Source organism: Aricia agestis, chromosome 10, assembly GCF_905147365.1.
Source record: "Aricia agestis chromosome 10, ilAriAges1.1, whole genome shotgun sequence".
NCBI lineage: Eukaryota > Metazoa > Arthropoda > Insecta > Lepidoptera > Lycaenidae > Aricia > Aricia agestis.
This window is the reverse complement of record NC_056415.1, coordinates 14,886,931-14,907,359: the sequence shown is the minus strand read 5'-3', so window position 1 is coordinate 14,907,359 and position 20,429 is coordinate 14,886,931. Positions and strand designations below refer to the sequence as shown.

Here is a 20,429-nt window from a genome sequence, read left to right as displayed (position 1 = left end):
TGGACGTAACAGATCTGTATATTGTATACGTAGAATATCATTGATTTCTTCTTAAAATGGGCGGTAGGCAAAATTAGTTTGGGAACCTCTGGATTAGACCAAAGGATGAAGAACGGTTCAACTATAATATCGATGCGGTCGATGCGGTCAGGCAGAAAAATTATCAAGAAAGTTTTTGTAGCACATCTAAAGCCAGGACAATGAGCCTTGGGTCTTGGGCCAGGGCAGGGCAATGAGCCAGCGCATTGGGCCAACGTGTTAAGGCCTACTTGGCCATAATTGGGAGCGACATTCCGTACTCTACCTGTTTATGATTGGGGATCAATTTTTAGTTTTATAGCATCTCTCCATACTAATATTAGTATTACAGATCCTATAAATATAGTGTATGTCTGTATGTTACCCTTTCAGTCTCTAATCGCTGAACCGATTTCACTGAAATTTTGTATGGAGATAATTTAAGCCCAGGGAAAGGTCATAGGATACTTTTTACCCCAGAAAATGTCCCGCGTCCCTGTTCCCGTGCAATAAACGAATTTTGGCGGCATCTAGTCTATACGTGGTAGAGCCATGCTTCGGCACGAAAGGGCCGGCTCGACCGGAGAAATACCACGTACTCACAGAAAACCGGCGTGAAACAGCGCTAGCGCTGTGTTTCGCCGAGTGAGTTTACCGGAGGCCCAATCCCCTACCCTTTTCCCTTCCCTACCCTCCCCTATTCCCTTCCCTTCCCATCCCTAAACTCTCCTATTACCCTATTCCCTCTTAAAAGGCCGGCAACGTACCTGCAGCTCTTCTGATGCTGCGAGTGTCCATGGACGACGGAAGTTGCTTTCCATCAGGTGACCCGTTTGCTCGTTTGCCCCCTTATTTCATTAAAAAAAAGTCATAATATTATACCTTCGCTTCGTACTAAAAGTACCGTAAGGGTTTTTTTTCTTTTCAGGTGAACTTCTAAATCTGGGTTTTCGTGTAGAGTTGATACCGGTGAAGTACCTGAATTACTGTATGTTGGAAATGTGTGGACATCAGGTGAGAAATACTGAAACTCCACTCAAAAATATTAATAAGAGCCAGCACACATGACTCACTTGAGACACGACATTTCATTATTCACAAAATATTTATTTTATACGCATGCTTAATATAATTTCAATTTTCATCTCATTTGTAATCTCTCAGCTGGGTTTTTCATAGCGCGATCAAATTACGTATAGTCGTAGGCCTATGAATCAACTATCTGATAGTACATCAAATTTTTATTTCACCAGATTTTTCGGTGCAGCACAAACGACTTTCGACCGAAAACACCACAAGAGGACCCGCTATGCCAATTCGCTGTAAGAGCTGTTCAGGACGCTTCAGCCTTATTCCTTCGAGCGGACACATACTTCTGGCTCTGGTCTCTCGTTGAGCACCAGATTTTCGACCGCAGCAAGTGCAGTCCACCTGTGACACCTGTAAATACAGATGTTGGGGGTACAGATCAGGGGAAATGCCTGTGCGATGATGTCAAACTTTGAAGGTATATAGATGTAAGTAAATATTTTTTTTATTATCTCAATATCTCATATTATGGTCGTAGGACGTTTTGAAAATATTTGTTCATTTCAATATAAACTTAAAAGGAGGTAATATTTTGGATAGTTTGGAGCTTTCAGAATCTTTTCTGGATTGATGGATGATGAATTGAGTGAGGAAAAAGATTATGGATCAGGAGGCTCTCCCAGGAAAGAAGAAATTTTATTTTGCGATTTGTATCTAGTACTGGTTTTAAATGTATTTTTTGTTTTGAATTTAGCTAAAAGTTTAAACGTTTGTGATGTCATATTTTCAGGAGCAGTTAACGTTTATAATTAATAACTACAGTTTTTTAAAAGGAAATTTTAGTACCTAATCTGAAAAATACCAAGAATTAAAATCGAAAAAAAATCCTTTGTTACTGACAGAATATCCGCAAATTTTGTTGGTAGTGAAATCTAAAATCTAATAATGTCTACTGATATTATAAACAAAAGGAAGGGAAACACTTATGTGCAATGGCTGCTAGCTGTATCTATTGGGTACGTATAACAGTCAAAATTACATTATATTTTCACTAAAATAAAATTATAATAATTATAAATTATACAAAGCAGGCAGATAATTAAATATTTGTTTATTATTTAATAAGGTTAAGCAAATAATTACTGTTTAAATATTGACTGGTCAGTGCGCCGCAGGCTGAAAAAGATTGAGAACCCCTGGCCCAATGGTATCATCTCATATACACGAAGCTTCGTACGAAAGACGCATGTGCGGCCGTGGCAATATTGTGTATTTATGTTGCCGCTATAACAACAACTTTACTTTTCCTATTTCTGGACGATTCCTATTATTATAATTTACTTACCTTTTTTCAGATCCGTGCAAAGGTGATCGGTGTAATATCGGTGTACGGTTGGTTCTCAATCTTCATCATAACATTCCTTCATCCGATCCTGGTCACCCATATCGGTAGCCCTAACACGTACATAATGTATGGAGCACTGAATCTGTTGGCTGCCATATTCGTTATAATATTCCTGCCGAAGACTAGAGGGAAGACCGAGACAGAAATACAGAAATTTATGTGCACAGAATAAATTTTATTTAAGAAAGCGAAGTATTATTAAGTTTCGTTATCCAATTTCATAAATAAAAGTCCAAAAAACTTTGAGATCTTCAGGGCTCAAAGTTGAAAATGCGCCTTGAACAGTCCTTACCCGCCTCCAGTCCTTAATAAAAATAATAATTCAGTAGCTTTACTAGCTTAAAAGATGGGACTTTTTTGTAATTGTGGGAATATGCTCAGCTGTCGTATATATACCGACGCGCTCAGAAAACTTCGATAGCGCGATGCAGGAATGTTAGGCGAATTTTGGGTACCGCCACATAATTTTGGACTCCAGGTTGGTGTGGCCTCTGACCAAACCTCACATAAGATAATAATAGCAAGTTTATTATCATGCTTAAAACAAGCATGCTGTTTGAACTCGATACATTCGAACATTTGTTTCTAATATATTAAGAAAGTGGTAGAGCCATGCTTCGGCACAAATGGGCCGGTTAGACTGGAGAAATACCACGGGCTCACAGAAAACCGGCGTGCAACAGCGCTTGCGCTGTGTTTCGCCCAGTGAGTGAGTTTACCGGAGGCCCAAAACCCAACCCTTTCCCCTTCCTTACCCTCCTCTTTTCCCTCTTAAAAGGCCGGCAACGCACCTGCGGCTCTTCTGATGTTGCGAGTGTCCATGGGCGACGGAAGTTGCTTTCCATCAGGTGACCCGTTTGCTCGTTTGCCCCCTTATTTCATAAAAAAATAAAAGCATGCTTATATTAGCGTAAAACTGATCGATACTACTTGCATGGTAGCATGTTCAATAAGCAAACCTGTCCACACTTGCAACCATAAACTTATAATGCATATAAATAAGTCTATGCTTGCAACCGATTCATTGCGGATGACACGGCAGCCGTGTCGTATATTTTTTTAACGTGTGGCGTATGACACGAGAGCAGTGCCATTTAGAAAACGATTGTATCTCCCTCAAATCACACTTTAGGTTTAGCAGGCCCTACTTCGAACAAAACTATGTTATTTTTCCACCTAAAACAAGCCTATATGCGAGTTACTACAACATTTTATGTTTTCACTCGCCACTCGCCTTTCCTCACCATAGATCACTGACCTCTAGTGTATTACTATAGATATACAACTTGACTAGGCTATGTCATTGGGACATTTCCTATCTGCGACGTCAACAGTTGTCAACAGCGTGCATGGTGTGAGTTGTGACTTGTGAGTTGTAACTGTGACCAAACTTATGACCCACGGAGGCGAATCGAGCTGTCCTACCTGTGTAACCTATCCTTAAAGGATAGGCTAACTCGCATGTCAGCTCCCTCCGTGTGACCCAGACATTGCTTTCATGTGAGAGTGGATGGGTTAAGAGGAGTCCATAACGCCCTTTTTTCCATACAAACGTTGTCCTGTTTCCTTCCTGGATAATGCTAGTAAAGTTATAGTTTTTTTCCTGAATATCTACGGCCACTAATACAATATCCCTATGTTTTCTTTTTTTTTCATAATTTAATTATTAAATAAGATATGAACGTTCAAAAACCCAAAAAAATTGCCAGATTTTCCGCCGTGTCCAGAAAACACATTTGGCTAGATTATACAAAAAAAGCAAAACATAGGAACACAGCTCAACCCTTTCTTTAATCTTTAATGAAAAAAGTACCTAATTTTTTTACCTATAGTACCTAAGTTTTGGAGATGGAATCAGGGGACAACGAATCGTTGATTTTCTGCAGTTGTCTCTATCGCGTTCTGCGGTATAGGCGAGGTAAGGGAGACAGCTATAGATATTACACCTACTTTTTTTTCATTTCTCTAGCCCCTGTTGTATCCTCTTAAGTTACTCACGTGCGAGTTACTACAACATTTTTTGTTTTCACTCGCAACTCGCCTTCCCGCACCACAGGTACAATTCGTCTAGGGGAATTCACTGGGACATTACCTATCTGCGATGTCAGCAGCGTGCATGGTGTGACCCAGGGAGGCGAGTCGACTACAACTCTCGTGCGAGTACACAGGCACAGTAGCTGCCTACTGTCGCTTCAGCTGCTCGTGCTGTGTAACCTATCCTTAACAAATATTGTCATTAATTGATTCTCGTTGTTTGCTCGTTGTCGCTAAATAGTGCACAATTGATCGTGAAATTCAGACAGTATTATTTTGCTTTATGTTCAGACAGACCAAGTGAGTTGTGTAAGAAAAAATCCAATAAACGAGAGAAAAAAACAATAAGTATGTAACGGATGTGACGTCAGTCAGCATTTTCTGCCGCCATAATTGCCATTTCCTCCACCCACCAAGCCAGCAATCAGCCACCGCCGGTGGGGATGGAGCTATATAAGTGCCAGCCATGCCAGAATTGATTCATTCTTGTACATTGAGTGTTTAAGTGGAAACTCTGTCCAATTTTGATTTCATTGTTCAATGTTGTAAAAATAAATACTGTGTGAAAACTCTGCATAACTTTTATTTGAGCTGTTACAATCAGAAGTGGTACGAATAAAATGAAAAGACGACATAATAAAATATCTACGTCACAACGACAAAGTGAACAGTCGGAATCGGATGATGATTCAGGATCCAGTACACCACCTGCAAGGAAGTTGTTAAAAAAATTACTGGAAAAAAATGTTCAGCAAGCTGTACAGGATCTTCAAGATGATGAGCCCTCCATAAGCAAATCTAAACATCACCGTGCCGCTTCTTTGATTCCAGAATTCGATCCGGATGTAGAAGAATATACTATTGCAGCCTGGATTAAGAAAGTAGATCAAATCGGAGATATTCATGGATGGAATGACGAAATAAAATCTTTCTACTTGCAAGACAAATTACGAGGTCAAGCAAAAAAATGGTACAATCGTCTAGACAATTACGATTACTCGTATATCGAGTGGAAGGAAATGTTGTTGCGTGCTTTTCCTAAACACAGGGACTACGGTGGTATGCTAGAAGAATTATTACGTCGTAAAAAACTACCCACAGAGTCCATGACAAAATATTATCAAGATAAAATTGCCCTGTGCTTTCGATGTAAATTATCTGACAACGCTAGCGTTTCTTGTATTATTCGCGGCCTTCCAATATCCTTGCAAGCAAATGCGAGAGCTTTTCAGTGTCAAACCCCAGGTGAGCTTTACGAAGGATTTTTGTGTGCCCTTGATGATTATAATGCTACATCACATGATCCTGGATGGCAAAAAACGAATCGGCAAGTAATTGATAAGAAAATCTTTGCAAATCCAGAAACTGATCCGTGCCCAAGATGTAAAAAGACTGGTCATTTACTGCGAAATTGTAGCCTACCAGATACTCGCACTTGTTTTAAGTGTGGTAAACAGGGGCATATAGCATTACGTTGTCCATCTTCTTCATTAAATAATAAGATTACAAACACCAGCAATAGCACAAAGGAAATAAACTTATTGAGTCAGTACAGCGATAATGTTTACAAGAAAATAGCAAAAATTAACGGCGTCCATGTCAAAGCTTATATTGATACCGGGAGCCAAGTTAACGTACTAAATCAGCAAGTCGCAAGTGCATTATCCCTAGAAATCAAACCTACAAGTGTAGTGCTAAAAGGTTTTTCAGGTGGATTGACAACTAGCCAAGGAGAAGTAGATTTTCAGCTAGAAATTGATGGGATAACTATGCAGTGTCAAGCTCATCTTTCCAGCATAAATATGAATGGAGTAAATCTACTAATCGGACAGCCAATAATCAACAGCAATGGAATAACTTTAACTATTAGCAGATGCGTAGCAAATTTCGAATATGTTTCTAATTCCGTTTGCGAAACCGAAGCTGTTGAAGAGAATAACAAATTCAAGGTTGTAACTACCAGTGAGGAGCGTCTACCGCCAGGTGCTTCTATAGTTCGTGTTCAAGTTTTAGGAAATAGAAGAGATAACGATGTAGTGACTCCGCCACGACACTATAACCTGCACGGTGTTTCCTTCTCTCTGCCCGCGACCCTGATGCGTGGTGAGGAGGGCTACATCAAAGTCGTTAACATGGGCTCCGAGACTATTGTGTGGCCAAAAGGAGAAGTGCTGACAAGAGCTGAAAGCTGTGAGGAGCCACACCGTCTGCAGCCAGTAAGCCAGGTATGTTGCCTATTCGAAAGCCATAACTCTAATGATTGTTCCTCAAGCCAAGCCACTATACCTTCAGAATTAGGGGGTGTCCAAATAAGCAATATTAAAATAGGCCCATTAAATAAAAAAGAACGCTTAAATTTAATTACTTTACTGTCAAAATTTAAACATTGTTTTGCTGCCAGTACCTTTGAACTAGGCTGTACAAAATTAACTCAGATGAAAATTAATCTTACTAGTGATAAACCTATACATCGTCAGCCATATAGACTTTCGCATTGTGAACAAGCAGTAGTAAAATCAAAAGTTGACGAATTACTAGCGGCAGGTATTGTAACGGAATCGGAATCTAATTACGCATCGCCCGTAATTTTAGTTAAGAAAAAAAACGGTGATAATAGACTTTGTGTCGATTACCGGGCCCTTAACGAAGTGACTGTGAAAGATAGGTTCCCTTTGCCGAATATAGATGATCAAATATCTAAGTTAGCGGGTAAAAAGTATTTTACTACCCTCGATATGTCCCAAGGTTATCACCAATTATGTATAGATCCTAAAGACACGCATAAAACGGCATTCATAACTCCTCAAGGCCACTACGAATACGTTAGAGTACCTTTTGGTTTAGCAAACGCACCCGCCGTATTTATGAGGCTAATAAATAAATTAGTAGAATCTATAAGCCACAGTTCGGATATAAACTGTCAGAATGAAATATTGGCATTCTTAGATGATTTACTCCTACCCTCAACTGATATTGATTCTGGATTAATAATTTTGGAAAGGGTACTTAGTAAATTAGCTCACGAAAATTTAAAATTAAACATGAAAAAATGTTCATTTTTACAAACCCAAGTTACATATTTGGGCTATGAAATATCAGCTAATGGTATTCAGCCAGGTAAGGAAAAGTTGTTGGCCGTATCACAATTTCCAGTGCCTATTAATGTGCATCATGTACGTCAGTTTGTCGGTCTCTGTAGTTACTTTAGAAAGTTTATTCCAAAATTTGCTATTTATGCCCGTCCGTTGACAGATTTAACGAAAAATAGTACTACTTGGGTGTGGGGTAGTGACCAACAAAATAGTTTCGAAAAGCTTAAAACTAGCCTGTGTTCAGAACCTGTGCTTGCTCTTTATGACCCCGCACTCGACACCGAAATACACACAGACGCGTGCAAGATAGGTATTGCCGGAATATTACTACAAAAACAAACTGACGGTACACTGCGACCTGTACAATACTTCAGTCGAGTTACGACGAAAGAAGAGAGTATGTACCATAGTTATGAGCTAGAGACTCTGGCTGTTGTTCATTCTCTACGTAGATTTCGGATATACATAGTAGGAAAACGTATTAAAGTAGTAACCGACTGTACAGCTGTTCGAGCTACGTTAACTAAGCGGGATATGATTCCGCGCATTGCTAGGTGGTGGCTTTCGATACAAGATTATGACATTACTATAGAGTATAGGCCAGGAGAACGTATGCAACATGTTGACGCGCTTAGTAGACATCCTGTGGATACCGTGAATATAAACCGCCTCGAAATTACAGACTGGTTTTTCACTTTACAGTATCAAGACGATAAACTCAACACCATAATTACCAAATTAAATAATAATACCGCGGACTTAGAAATTAAAAACAATTTTGTAATTTTGGACAACAGGCTTTATCGAAAAACATTAAACGGTAATCGGTTAGTGGTTCCAGGTTTAGCTAAATGGAAAATTGTACAAATGCATCATGATGATATCGGACATGTAGGTTTAAATCGGTGTATGGAAATAATTAAAAATAACTACTGGTTTCCTAAAATGACTAAATTTATTAAAAAATATGTAAATGCATGTCTTCATTGTGCGTATGGCAAAAATAGTTATGGAAGAAAAGAAGGAAAACTTTATCCTATCCCTAAACCAACAATCCCAATGTCCATGGTTCACATAGATCATTTAGGGCCGTTTTGTAGGACTAGAAAGGGGTACCAGTACATGCTTGTTCTAACAGATTCGTTTACAAAGTTCGTGATAGCTGAACCCTCACGTACATTTAATTCTGTGGAGACGGTCCGCTTACTAAAGAAAACCTTTTCTCTCTTTGGGTATCCAAATCATATTGTGACTGATCATGGCAAAGCTTTTACTAGTAGGCACTTCAAAAAATTTAGTAACGACAAACAATTTAGACACACTCTTAATGCAATCGCTTGTCCACGTGCGAATGGTCAAGTTGAACGTAGCAATAGAACTATTCTTGATGCTTTGCGGGCCACTGATCCAAGTGAAGCTTCTGTTAATTGGGCTAATTCTTTACCTGACATAATTTGGGGCATTAATAATACCATAAATGACACTACTGGTTATAAACCTTATGATCTAATGTTTGCCCATACTAGCAGACCTATGTGTGATGTTTCCATCCCTGGGCGTGTATCAGAGCCAGTTGAGTCTAGACGTGCAAAAGCTTCTAAGAAAATACAAAAAGCTAGTATTAGAATGAAACGTAATTTTGACAAAAGAAGAAAAGTTGCTTGTATATATAAGAAGGGTGATCTTGTCCTTTGGAGACAGGCACCTACTAGTAGTGCAGGAAAGGTCAACACCAAGCTTGACGACTTATTTTCCGGTCCATATATAATAACTAAAGTTATTGGAAAGGATAGATACCGAATTAGAAGTGTTAAGGGATTACGTGGCTATAAGAATTTTACGGGCTTAGTTTCAGCAGATGCATTAAGACCTTATCGAAGTATAGCTCCAAATACAGATAGTGGTAGCAGTTCTGATGAGCAACTAGAGACTGATGACTTAATTGATTTACTTGAAAGTTAACTTTTGCTGCTTGTTCCCATTGCGGGAGCAATTGTTTCAGGATGGCCGAGTGTAACGGATGTGACGTCAGTCAGCATTTTCTGCCGCCATAATTGCCATTTCCTCCACCCACCAAGCCAGCAATCAGCCACCGCCGGTGGGGATGGAGCTATATAAGTGCCAGCCATGCCAGAATTGATTCATTCTTGTACATTGAGTGTTTAAGTGGAAACTCTGTCCAATTTTGATTTCATTGTTCAATGTTGTAAAAATAAATACTGTGTGAAAACTCTGCATAACTTTTATTTGAGCTGTTACAAGTAAAAAAAATTGAGATAAAGAAAACAGGTACAGTAATACTACACATGTTATTGGTATAGTATAATAACAATTTCTCACCCTTATTTTTTTTTATACTGAATCCAAAACTATTTAGTTTAGAATCAATTAGTAACAGTTTCTAAATTCCTTTTAAGGTTCGGAGTTCTAAAAAGTAAAAACCATAATAATATACTTAAGACAAACGGACATATTTCACAGACAAATAATAATTATTAACTACAACGTACCCTTTCTAGAAAAAGTTAGTCCTACCCTAAAATATGGAGCGGTAGTTCTAGTAATCTGAGACCCCTGTAAATGGGTACCTAAAGACCGGACATAGTACAATACAATAAACTTAATATCTGAAAAAAAGATTCTCATACTGATTCTAAATCTTAAAATGTCCGCTGAAAATATGAAAATAAGGAAGGGCAATACTTATATGCAATGGATGCTGTCTCTATTGGGTAAGTAGAAACAAATAACATTCAGTAGAGTATTTTATAAATGGCGCTAACAAAATTTTAAAGATTAGAACCTGTGACAATTGAATAAACGAGTGGCTACCAAGTACCAACCCTTGGTCCGGCTTGCTCACCTTATGCACAATAGACAGATTTGTACCCCAGGAGACAGTACTTCAGTCCGTACCAACGCCTACAACTCTACAAGGCGCAAGTTCGGCCTTTAAATATGGAATATTGTTCTCATCTCTGGGCAGGAGCGCCAAAATACCAACTGCTCCCATCCCTCTGGATCGTATCGCGAAAATATACCATCCTCATCACCTTGATGAGTGGCAATCTTCCACCGTGCGTTTCTCACGTAACTTTCTGCCGCGCACTGTAAAACTCTGGAACGAACTGTCACCAGCAGTATTTCCGGACCTATACGACCTGGAAACTGTCAAGAAGAGAGCGTATTCCCTCTTAAAAGGCCGGCAACCCACCTGCAGTTCTTCATGTTGCTTTCTATCAGGTGACCCGTTTGCTCGTTTGCCCCCTTATTTCATAAAAAAAGGACACCGCAGCACCAAACCATGGAACCAGTGGTTGTAAGCTATTATAGCACGTTATTCATGGGCAGATGACGGATCTCTGTCATTTGATCGTATCAACCAATGATATTCTATGTTACTAACGTAACTAGATTGGAAGTTTACGGTCAATACATTTTGACATAACGCAACCAAATGACGTAAGTCGTCTGCCTATGAATTAATTTCTTCGATGGTTGTTTAAATCCTGACCTACTTTTTAGTGAATGGCGGAGGTTTGTCGTACGGTTTAGAATTGGGTTGGATGTCTCCGACCACCAGGCTGCTGCAGTCGGAGTACTTTCCCACTGGGAATATTCTCTCAGACACCGACATAGCCTGGATAGCCAGCATCATGAATCTGTCCGCAATAGTTGGTGTGTTCGTCTACAGGTATATAACTGACGGATATGGACGGAAGATGGGACTGCTGTGGCTTGCTTTACCACAGTTGGTGAGCTTTTGAAGTGTTTTTTTTTTTTTTTTTTTTTTATGTTGGCTGTTTTTCTGTTTCTTTTCCTCGATGGCTTTCCTGATGGTAATCAGTGGATGCATACAAAATGTCGATAGCGAAGATAGAAATAAACAAAAAAATTCGTGGCATTTGACAAAAAGCATCGCAAGCGCCATGTCACCTAACGCGACGTTTCTAACTTCGCTATCGAATTTATCAAAAGCAAGTTGCCCAACTTCAAAGTCCATGATAATATTATATTAAGATGATATAGATGATAGTTACAACTTACAAAACCGTGGGCTAAAGTATTATTATATTTTGAGCAGTTCTTGTGGGTTTTAAAATAAGAATTTGACTATAGATACTATTGATAGCTGATTAACTAATTAATAATTTTATATTACAGTTATCCTGGATATTAAAAGTGATATATCCCACCACAATAACACTTATAATCTCGAGAGTATTCGGTGGGATAGCGGCCAGCGGGGTTTTCATGACTATCCCTATTTACGTGAAGGAAATAAGTGACGATTGCAATCGGGGTGCCTTAGCCGCGATACTACCAATCGCCCAGTATGTAGGAGTCATCATAATGTATGTGCTGGGTACCTACCTGGACTACTACCATGTGGTATACTGCGTCATTGGTGTTCCGATTCTGATGACAGTTCTGCTACTGAGAGCACCAGAGTCGCCTAACTTTTTGGTGAAGCAAGGACGCATCGACGTAAGTATGTTCATTTGGTGATTTTGCAAAAGTCTGTGCCAGCCCAACAACAGAGCCCCACAACTAAACGTTCATCAACTCCCAAGTCCCATCCGATAGCCGAGTTAGAAATCAAAAGTGGCGTTTGACATAAGGCATCGCAAGCGCATGAGATTTAGCGACGCGTTATGTCAAATCCAATATACGAGTAGGGCTAGTCTAACAAATTTATTTATTTTTTATTTATTTTACCATTTATTTCAGGCATCTAGGCCCATAATACAAATACCTTACAGACTAACATACATATTCATATTATAATATAATATACCTTAACGACTAACATACATATTATTATTATACACTTAAAAACTACACTTTGTCACGTGTTTACGGCTACGTGACGCGCTTCATTCCGGAGTCTCCCCCGGAACCTCCGGTAGACCACATCCATCGGCCAGAACTCCGGCGCCTCAAAGGTCGAAAGAAGATTCGTCGGTACTCTCACCACAAAGGAACTAAAATTAATTTTGTGGCGAGACTGCAGACGCTCGACCCTCAAGCGCAGTGTCGTCTTCTTTTGGATGTAGTCCACGACGTCTTCGACCTCCATGGACCAGTGCAGGCAATGGACAAATGACGCGCCCCTCTCTCGTATTCACAGTACAACATTTTTCATTTACATCAACTAGTGAAGTGGTGGGGCGCGTCATTTCAAATTAGACAAGCTCTACATATCTTTGATTTAAAGTTCCGCTATCGAAATTGTTGATCCATGCAAATTGCAAAGTTTACAAGATGTTAGCTCTAAGAAATAAGACTGTAGATAGACAGACCGACTGGCGACGGACCGACGGATGGGCTAGTGACGAAACAATTTTTTTCTGATATTAAATTGATTAGAAATTAATGAATTATTTCTGTTTTCAGGACGCTTTAGAGTGTGTAGCGTTGCTCAGGGGCTTGGAGAAGACTGACAGTAGAGTTAAGAACGAGGTAGAGAACATGGAGAAGACTGATGCCATCAACAAAAAGCTGCCTGAAATATCAACATTTAAATTAGGTGACTATGCATCATTATTTTTTACTTTGTTTTAATTGATGTTAGAACTTAGAAAGTTAGAAGTAAACCATGATCAACTTCCTTTGACACCTATAGAATCTAGTTAGATATGGCTTATGGGGTATTTTTTTTTACCAACCCAGGATCTATTGTGACTCCTTCGCGTTAGAGTACCGTCCCCAACCCAATTGCTCATAAATTGAACGATGTGGTTGGGGTTGGTGCCACGAATTTCCTCTGTGGATGTCTGACGTAGCGACCAAGGTGTCTGTTTCTGCTCTGTAGTAGAGCAGGACAGTTAAGGAGGAGGTGTATAGGTGTCTCGTCCTCCACCTCGCAGAATCTGCAAGTCGTTATAGGCGCAGCGCAGATGACAGACTATCCGTGACGCACTTTTTAGTCTGTGGACGTCTGCGCTGCGTGTCGTGTGCGTTACTGCATATAATTGCATAGGTTCTATTTCCACAGACTAAAAAGTGCGTCACGGATAGTCTGTCATCTGCGCCGCGCCTCGTTACTAACACCTTTTCTGTTAAGGTGTTTATTGAGCTCGCAGTGCCAGGTTTGGCTTCTGGTAAGGATTCTTAATTGATTCCTACCCATGGTGAGCCAGCAAAAGCCAGGAATTAGTGCCTTGGAGTGTTCAAGGCCAGGGGTCTCAACCCATTGCTTTCTGCTTTGTTTGCGAGTTGCGACCCCATTCCTCGAGCACTTGCTTTGTATTAAATACTGGCAGATATTCCATATGGGGCATACTTTATTAGCTGGTACTACAGAGTCTAGGCTCCCGCAACTTCGTTTATCGCGCAGGAACCGTACATTTTTCCGGGATAAAAAGAATCCTAGCTATGTCCTTTCCTGTTATATTTTAAATAGTCCGTTTTTTAAACCCAAGGCAAACAGCTGCACCACATTGGAACTGCAGTGCGATTAGGTATTTCATTTCGATAAAATATCAAACGGTCCATCTCGTGTCGATGCAAACTTATCTTGCTTATTTATTTACTTTTTATTTACTTATTCTTTTATATTTATTCAGTGAAAAACCAGAAATGGAGGAAATGGGTATTCTTCATCGGTATCTTGTTCACGCTTCGCGGCTGGAATGGGACCCTGTGTATCCAGACGTACGCTGTATCAGTGCTGTATTCCACCGGGGTGACGTTCAAAATCAGTCCCGAAATCCTCACGTTTGGTTTCCCCGTGGTGATGATAGCGACGGCCCTTCTACTGACTGTGTTTGTGGAACGGTTTGAGAGAAAGGTAGATAATAAAATTTTATCTAGAGCTCAGATTATTAATAGTAAGTATTATTCAGTAATACTGATGTTACCGAACAAGGAGAAATATTGAAAAAGACCTAATGCTATTTGCCTCTTTTACATTCGTGTAAAAACATTGGTATCTCTGTAACTTTAACGCGGGCCTTTGGAAACTATAGAATATTTTACTACAATGCTTTCTCGCTAGTGAATAAAGTAGAGTACTTATAGACAAATTGCGGAAGGTTTTTTTTTTTTAATTTTCCGTGTTCAGCGACTTATCGAGAAACTAGAGTCGGAGTCTAGACTACACAAATTTTACAATAGTGGCGGGCGAGGCCCCGGGCGGAATGTCTTTGCGAGGCCCTGGGCGGCAGGTCTTTGTGAGACCCTCTGTCTTCCAAAGGCCCCCTTGCGAGGCCCCTACAATAGCGAGGCCCCGGGCGGTTGCTCTTTTCTTCACCCCCTAGGGTGACCGCTGTCTTGCAAATTTAGTTTTTTTTTATTATTTCAGCGTCTACTATGTCTTGCTCACCTGATAACCGCTATCTGCATGGTAGCTATCGCCGTGGTGACGCTGTTACAATCCCACGGCACAGACATACCCAGCTGGCTGCCTATAACCGCCATCGTGGTCATCTCAGCCGCGTTCTCTGGCGGTGTATCGCCTCTGCCCTACGTATTGGTCACAGAGATGTTCCCTTTTGCGGTAGGTAACGCACAAGTGACGGCTAAAATAAACACCTTACCCATTATACACAGATAGCAAAAAAGGATATGGGCGAATAGCCCATAGACGGCCCCAAATTACATAATAAAAAATATAAAAAAAACACCTTACCCAGAATAACCATGTTAGTCAGTGACGGATTAACCCTTAATCAAATTAAGCATTTGCTTAGCTAGGGTATCACGTCTGAGGCGGCACCAGAAGAGTAGGCTCAAAGACCGATTCTAGTTGACATACGGATTATGGATAGAGGGGCCCACAAGCAGAGATTGCTTAGAGCATCAAGTAGTCTTAATCCGTCACTGATGTTAGTCAAGATAACTCCGGATAATTCATGTTAACGTTCTGGTCCAATAAAATGGCATATTGCACAGAGCCTCTACCTCGTATGACAGAGGTGCCAGCCGAGTACTCGTTAATATAATAATAGCTCCGGATCCCACACCGGTTTCGGTGACGGTGGCCGGTTTCATTCAACGGAAACCAGGCCAGCTACGCAGGAGTAATTTTATAGTGCCCAAGTGTATGCGCAGTACACAAGAGCACTCTCTATTCCTTTACTCTCATAACCCAGTGGGACGGAAGACCGACACGACTGGCGAGAGATCAGGCGCAGGACCGACTTTTTACATGCCCATCCGACGCATGGGTCATCTTACTTGTCAGACAATCAGGTGATCAGCCTGCATTGTCCTAACCAAACTTGGAGATAACATGTTTCCAACGCGGGAATCGAACCCACGACCTCCGAGTCAAGATCCGCGCTCTATACCACTAGACCACGGAGGCGTTAATATAATATCTCATACTAGATGACGCCCGCAACTCCGTTGCGCCAAAACTCGTATATCGCGCGGGAACCGTACATTTTTCCTGGATAAACAGTAGACTTAGATGTCCTTTCCTAGGACTCAGTATCCCCATACCAAGTTTCAGCAAAATCGGTTCAGCGGTTTGGGCGTAAATAGATAACAGACAGACAGACACACTTTCGCATTTATAATATTAGTATGGCTAACTTTTAGAGCAGCTTTGCATTACGTACGATCCGAACCGAGATCCAGGTCGTATTCAAATTCAAATTCAAATGTCTTTATTGCCGATAATACTGCTGGCGACAGTTCGTTCCAGAGTTTTACTGTGCGTGATAGTTACGCGAAAAACTCACGGTGGAAGACTGCCATCTGCCACTCATCAAGGTGATGTGGATGGTATATTTTTCTCGTGAAACGATGGTGGAAATTTTCAGGAGGTATGCTGCCATAAAAATAGTTCGACGTCTACTCTGGGGCTTTTCACGGGTTCGAACATGGATCGGACGCAGCACGCAGTACGACACTGGTCTTATGTGCTGGCTTAGCATGGCCATAATAGAAATGCGAAAGCGTAGAAAGCAGAAACGCTGACAGTTTTTGTAGACAGATTTCCTTTGTTAATCTATATCACTTTTTCTCCTTTACCGTAAGGGTCAATTTATACTAGCGCTGAGTCGAAGCGAAGCGAAGCGAATTCCCAAAAACTGAACACAGAAAATTCAACCTTAACTCCAGAGCGTAACGCATACATTTCTTCTGCGAGGCCAATCAGCGTTGGTCGGGCGCATCGACGCGAATTCGCGCGGATGCGCGCGCATTTTTAAATTCTCAAAAGTAATAAAGTGCGTTAACGCTATGGAGTTAAGGTTGAATTTGTTATATTCAGTTTTAATAATTCGCTTCGATGCGCTTCGACTTTGCGCTAGTAGAAATTGACCCTAAAAATAAACTTTTCTATAATGGCCATTATAAAGCCTGGACTTATCTTGTAATCGAACTTACCCTCATTAGACATGTTTTTTTTCAGATCCGTGCAAAGGTGATCGGTATAATATCGGTGTACGGTTGGTTCTCTATATTCATCATAACGTTCCTTCATCCGATCCTGGTCACCCATATCGGTAGCCCTAACACGTACATAATATATGGAGCACTGAATCTGTTGGCTGCCATATTCGTTATAATATTCCTGCCGAAGACTAGAGGGAAATCCGAGGCAGAAATACAGAAAGTCATGGGCACTGAATAAATTGTCATGCGGGGCTTACACGGGTGACTAAAGCCGCACGGCGAGAATCAACTGTCTAAAATATTAATAGCAATACGCCGCATGCCGAATTGCCATTTGTGCAGCTATAGTCACCCGTGTAAAGGGATGAAAAGAGGCAAGCGGACGGGTTGATTCAGACTGCAACGCGACGCGTAGATGCATTTCTAAATTTATTATATGGATTTGACAGGTTCACAAGACTCTCACGCAATTGAGATCTCGACCCCTCTGGGTAGAAACGTCGTAAAAGCCATTTTGGCCAAAATGAGTTTTTAACGGTTTCTTACTCAGAATCGCGAGCGCTATCGATCTGTATATTCGAAATGTTCAAATTCGCAAAAAAAATGGCTTTTACAACATTTTTTAACTCATTATAAACCCAGTTTTCTTTGAAAATGTTGTAATGCGCAATTTTTTTCAATTAATTTTTGAAATTTATGTAGTAAGCGACATATTTTTAATTTCGTGGTTAATACTACATAATAAATACTATATTGAAGATAATACTATCAAACATTTTGTAGTAAAAGACACGTCACCAACAAATATGGCTTTTACAACATTTTCTCTACTTCAAACATTTTTTTATTCTTTGAAGTTATAATAAAACACTATAGCTCAGTTAGCTTAGATTTTCGGATAGTTTATTAAATAGAAACTCAAAATATTCTACATTCAATAGTTTAAGAGATCGCATGGCTTAGATCGCATGGCTTTTACTACAAAAAATCTAGTTGTGAATGGCTTTTACAACATTTTTTTTTTGCTTCGCGACTATAACCATTCATTTGGTTGTATAGTTTTTCATTATTTTAACGTTAAAATTGTACTTTTCCGATATACTTTAATAAAATTATCAAAATAAAATAAACTTTACCTCTAAATAATGCAAAACTAGGTAAGTATTTAACAATAATAGCTTTAGAAAATCAGTTCTTCGTATTGTTACTCTTGGTAATAAGTATTTTGGTGGAAAACTTCTTAACACAATAATTATAATGTGCCATTCACTATTATTTTAAAGACGAAAATATCTCTAATGTTTACTTTAGCTTTAAAATTGTTTAAATCAATCAATTTTATAAAAAAAATATGAAACAATCTTACAAAATTGTTTGTAAGATTGTTTCATATTATATCAAGTTGAGCAAAATGTACCGGAGCAGTTTTCCTCAAAAAGATTTATACCGTAGACATTACGAATATATTACAAAGAACTGATTTTATTAAGATAATGTTATTATTGTTAAATGCTTACTATTTCGGCATAGTTAAGAGATTGAACACAATCTAAGATCAACAGATCTTATATTGATAATGTTACTGCAGTGATGAGTGAGTTGACTGAATAACAAATTACGTATGTCGTTTATTTTTTGTTGGTAAGTTTGTATACAATAGCCTGTTATTTCCAAAGATATCTTTAATAACTTTCATGTTTTTAGGTTTCCGTACCCAAGGGTAAGAACGGGACCCTATTACTAAGACTTTGCTATCTCGTCGTCTGTCTGTCTCCAGGTTTTATCTTAAGAACCGCTCAAGCTAGACTTCTGAAATTTTCACAGATTATGTATATCTGTTGCCGCTTTAACAACAAATACTAAAAACAAAACAAAATTAATATTAAAGAGGGGCTCTCATACAACAAACGTGATTTTTTGGCCTTTTTTGCTCGATATCAATAATGGCCACAGGTAGGCACTTGACATTTTCAAAAATGCCCTATTTATATGTGTAATTTAATAATTAATAATAATTTTTAAATAAAATAACCATTGAAGGGGGGCTCCCATACAAAAAAACACAATTTTTGCTCTATAACAGTACGGAACCCTTCGTGCGCGAGTCCGACTTATATTTGGCCGATTATTTTGATAATTTTATTAAAGTTTGTCGGAAAAGTACAATTATACATTAAAGTAATGAAAAACTATGAAATAATTTGATATTCGTCACTAATGTTGGTCGTATTTAATACACAAATTACACTTATTATTACACTTGTCTTTTAATTCAAAAAATACCTTCAATAAAACGTTGTTTTAAGTCTTATACAACCAAATGAATAAATGGTTATAGTCGTTTTGTGGCAAAAAAAAAGTTGTAAAAGCCATTTACAACTAGATTTATTGTAGTAAAAGCCATGCGATCTCTGAAACTATTGAATGTGGAATATTTTGAGTTTCTATATAGTAAACTACCCGAAAATCTAAGCTTAATGAGCTATAGCGGTTTATTATAACTTCAAGGAATAAAAAAATATGCGTGAAACAAAATTACGATTTTTGTGTTTTGGCCGTACTGTAAAATGGCTATTTGGCTTTTACGACGTTTCTACCCAGAGGGGTCGATCTGTCAAATCTATACAAATTACGTACCTTACGTGTTCCAAGCAGTGCCGAATTACTATTTTTTATAAGAGTATGCCACTTTATTTCTGCCGGCCCATGTACGTAATCTTAAGGGCCTCTATGGACGCGGCTGCCCCTAGGCCGTGGCATATAGGCCGTTATAACGGCCTATTTATAAATCCGGGGCTGCTTCCAAGGCCCTCACAAGGCGTTTAATTCTGCCCTGCTGTTACCCCATTGTTACCCTTACATGGTGTAAGATAATATAATAAGAATTTCTGTATACGCAGCAACCACTTTGGGAATTGGCAATTTAGCCTTGAGCCCGTAATATTAGAGACACCAATTTTCCGAGATTTTCAAGATATAATATAATTTATGAATGATAAGTGAATAAAACAACTATTCAATTTAAATAATTTTATTTAACAAAGATACATTTATCGAATAAACTTAAGATCGTATGCACATTGTCCTATGGTCTTATAGTATGTTATATATCGCATTTTATTTCATCATGGTTTTTACACTGCAAATATACAAGTTTTCCCCTCACCTCGCCTAAACTTTCGGGCCAACCATCAAGCCGAACGGTATAGGCCATTCCAAATTTCAAACTTATATTTTTCAAACTTGAATTATAATTTTCATAAAGTGGAATGAACTAAAACCTTAAAGCCATTATATTTTACACATCACCAACTTTCGACTACAGTATATTTTCTGTTTTGTTCTGAAAGTTTTGTATAGTATAAACTATAAGCTATCAATCAATTGCAGGAGTCAGCGTGAATACAACGCAAGGTGACGCGGCATTGCATTTTAACATGGTGATACCAAATTGCATTAACGGTGTAGGTCAATGTGGCAACTCGAGCAATTAATCTTTCTTG

At 39.2% G+C, this 20,429-nt stretch overlaps 2 protein-coding genes across 2 annotated transcripts; both read left to right on the top strand.

The window, feature by feature from the left end:
* The first annotated feature begins 4,875 nt into the window (after positions 1–4,875).
* Positions 4,876–8,236, top strand: LOC121731222. Its single transcript, XM_042120578.1, has 2 exons — positions 4,876–6,711; positions 8,171–8,236. The coding sequence occupies exons 1-2, from the start codon at positions 5,107–5,109 to the stop codon at positions 8,234–8,236; spliced, it is 1,671 nt and encodes a 556-aa protein (XP_041976512.1). The 5' UTR covers positions 4,876–5,106.
* A 3,513-nt stretch (positions 8,237–11,749) lies between these two features.
* Positions 11,750–17,164, top strand: LOC121731221 (facilitated trehalose transporter Tret1-2 homolog). The gene is made up of 5 exons (XM_042120576.1): positions 11,750–12,066; positions 12,976–13,108; positions 14,148–14,371; positions 14,885–15,079; positions 16,943–17,164. The coding sequence occupies exons 1-5, from the start codon at positions 11,833–11,835 to the stop codon at positions 17,162–17,164; spliced, it is 1,008 nt and encodes a 335-aa protein (XP_041976510.1). The 5' UTR covers positions 11,750–11,832.
* The last annotated feature ends 3,265 nt before the right edge of the window (positions 17,165–20,429 follow it).

Bases quoted from the DNA above. Each gene is read 5' to 3' on its own strand.
- LOC121731222 (XM_042120578.1), top strand. From the start codon at position 5,107: ATGAAAAGACGACATAATAAAATATCTACGTCACAACGACAAAGTGAA. The intron at 6,712-8,170 runs GTATGTTGCCTA...ACATTACTATAG, and splicing joins GTCTGCAGCCAGTAAGCCAG to AGTATAGGCCAGGAGAACGT.
- LOC121731221 (XM_042120576.1), top strand. From the start codon at position 11,833: ATGACTATCCCTATTTACGTGAAGGAAATAAGTGACGATTGCAATCGG. The intron at 13,109-14,147 runs GTGACTATGCAT...ATATTTATTCAG, and splicing joins AATATCAACATTTAAATTAG to TGAAAAACCAGAAATGGAGG. The intron at 15,080-16,942 runs GTAGGTAACGCA...GTTTTTTTTCAG, and splicing joins CAGAGATGTTCCCTTTTGCG to ATCCGTGCAAAGGTGATCGG.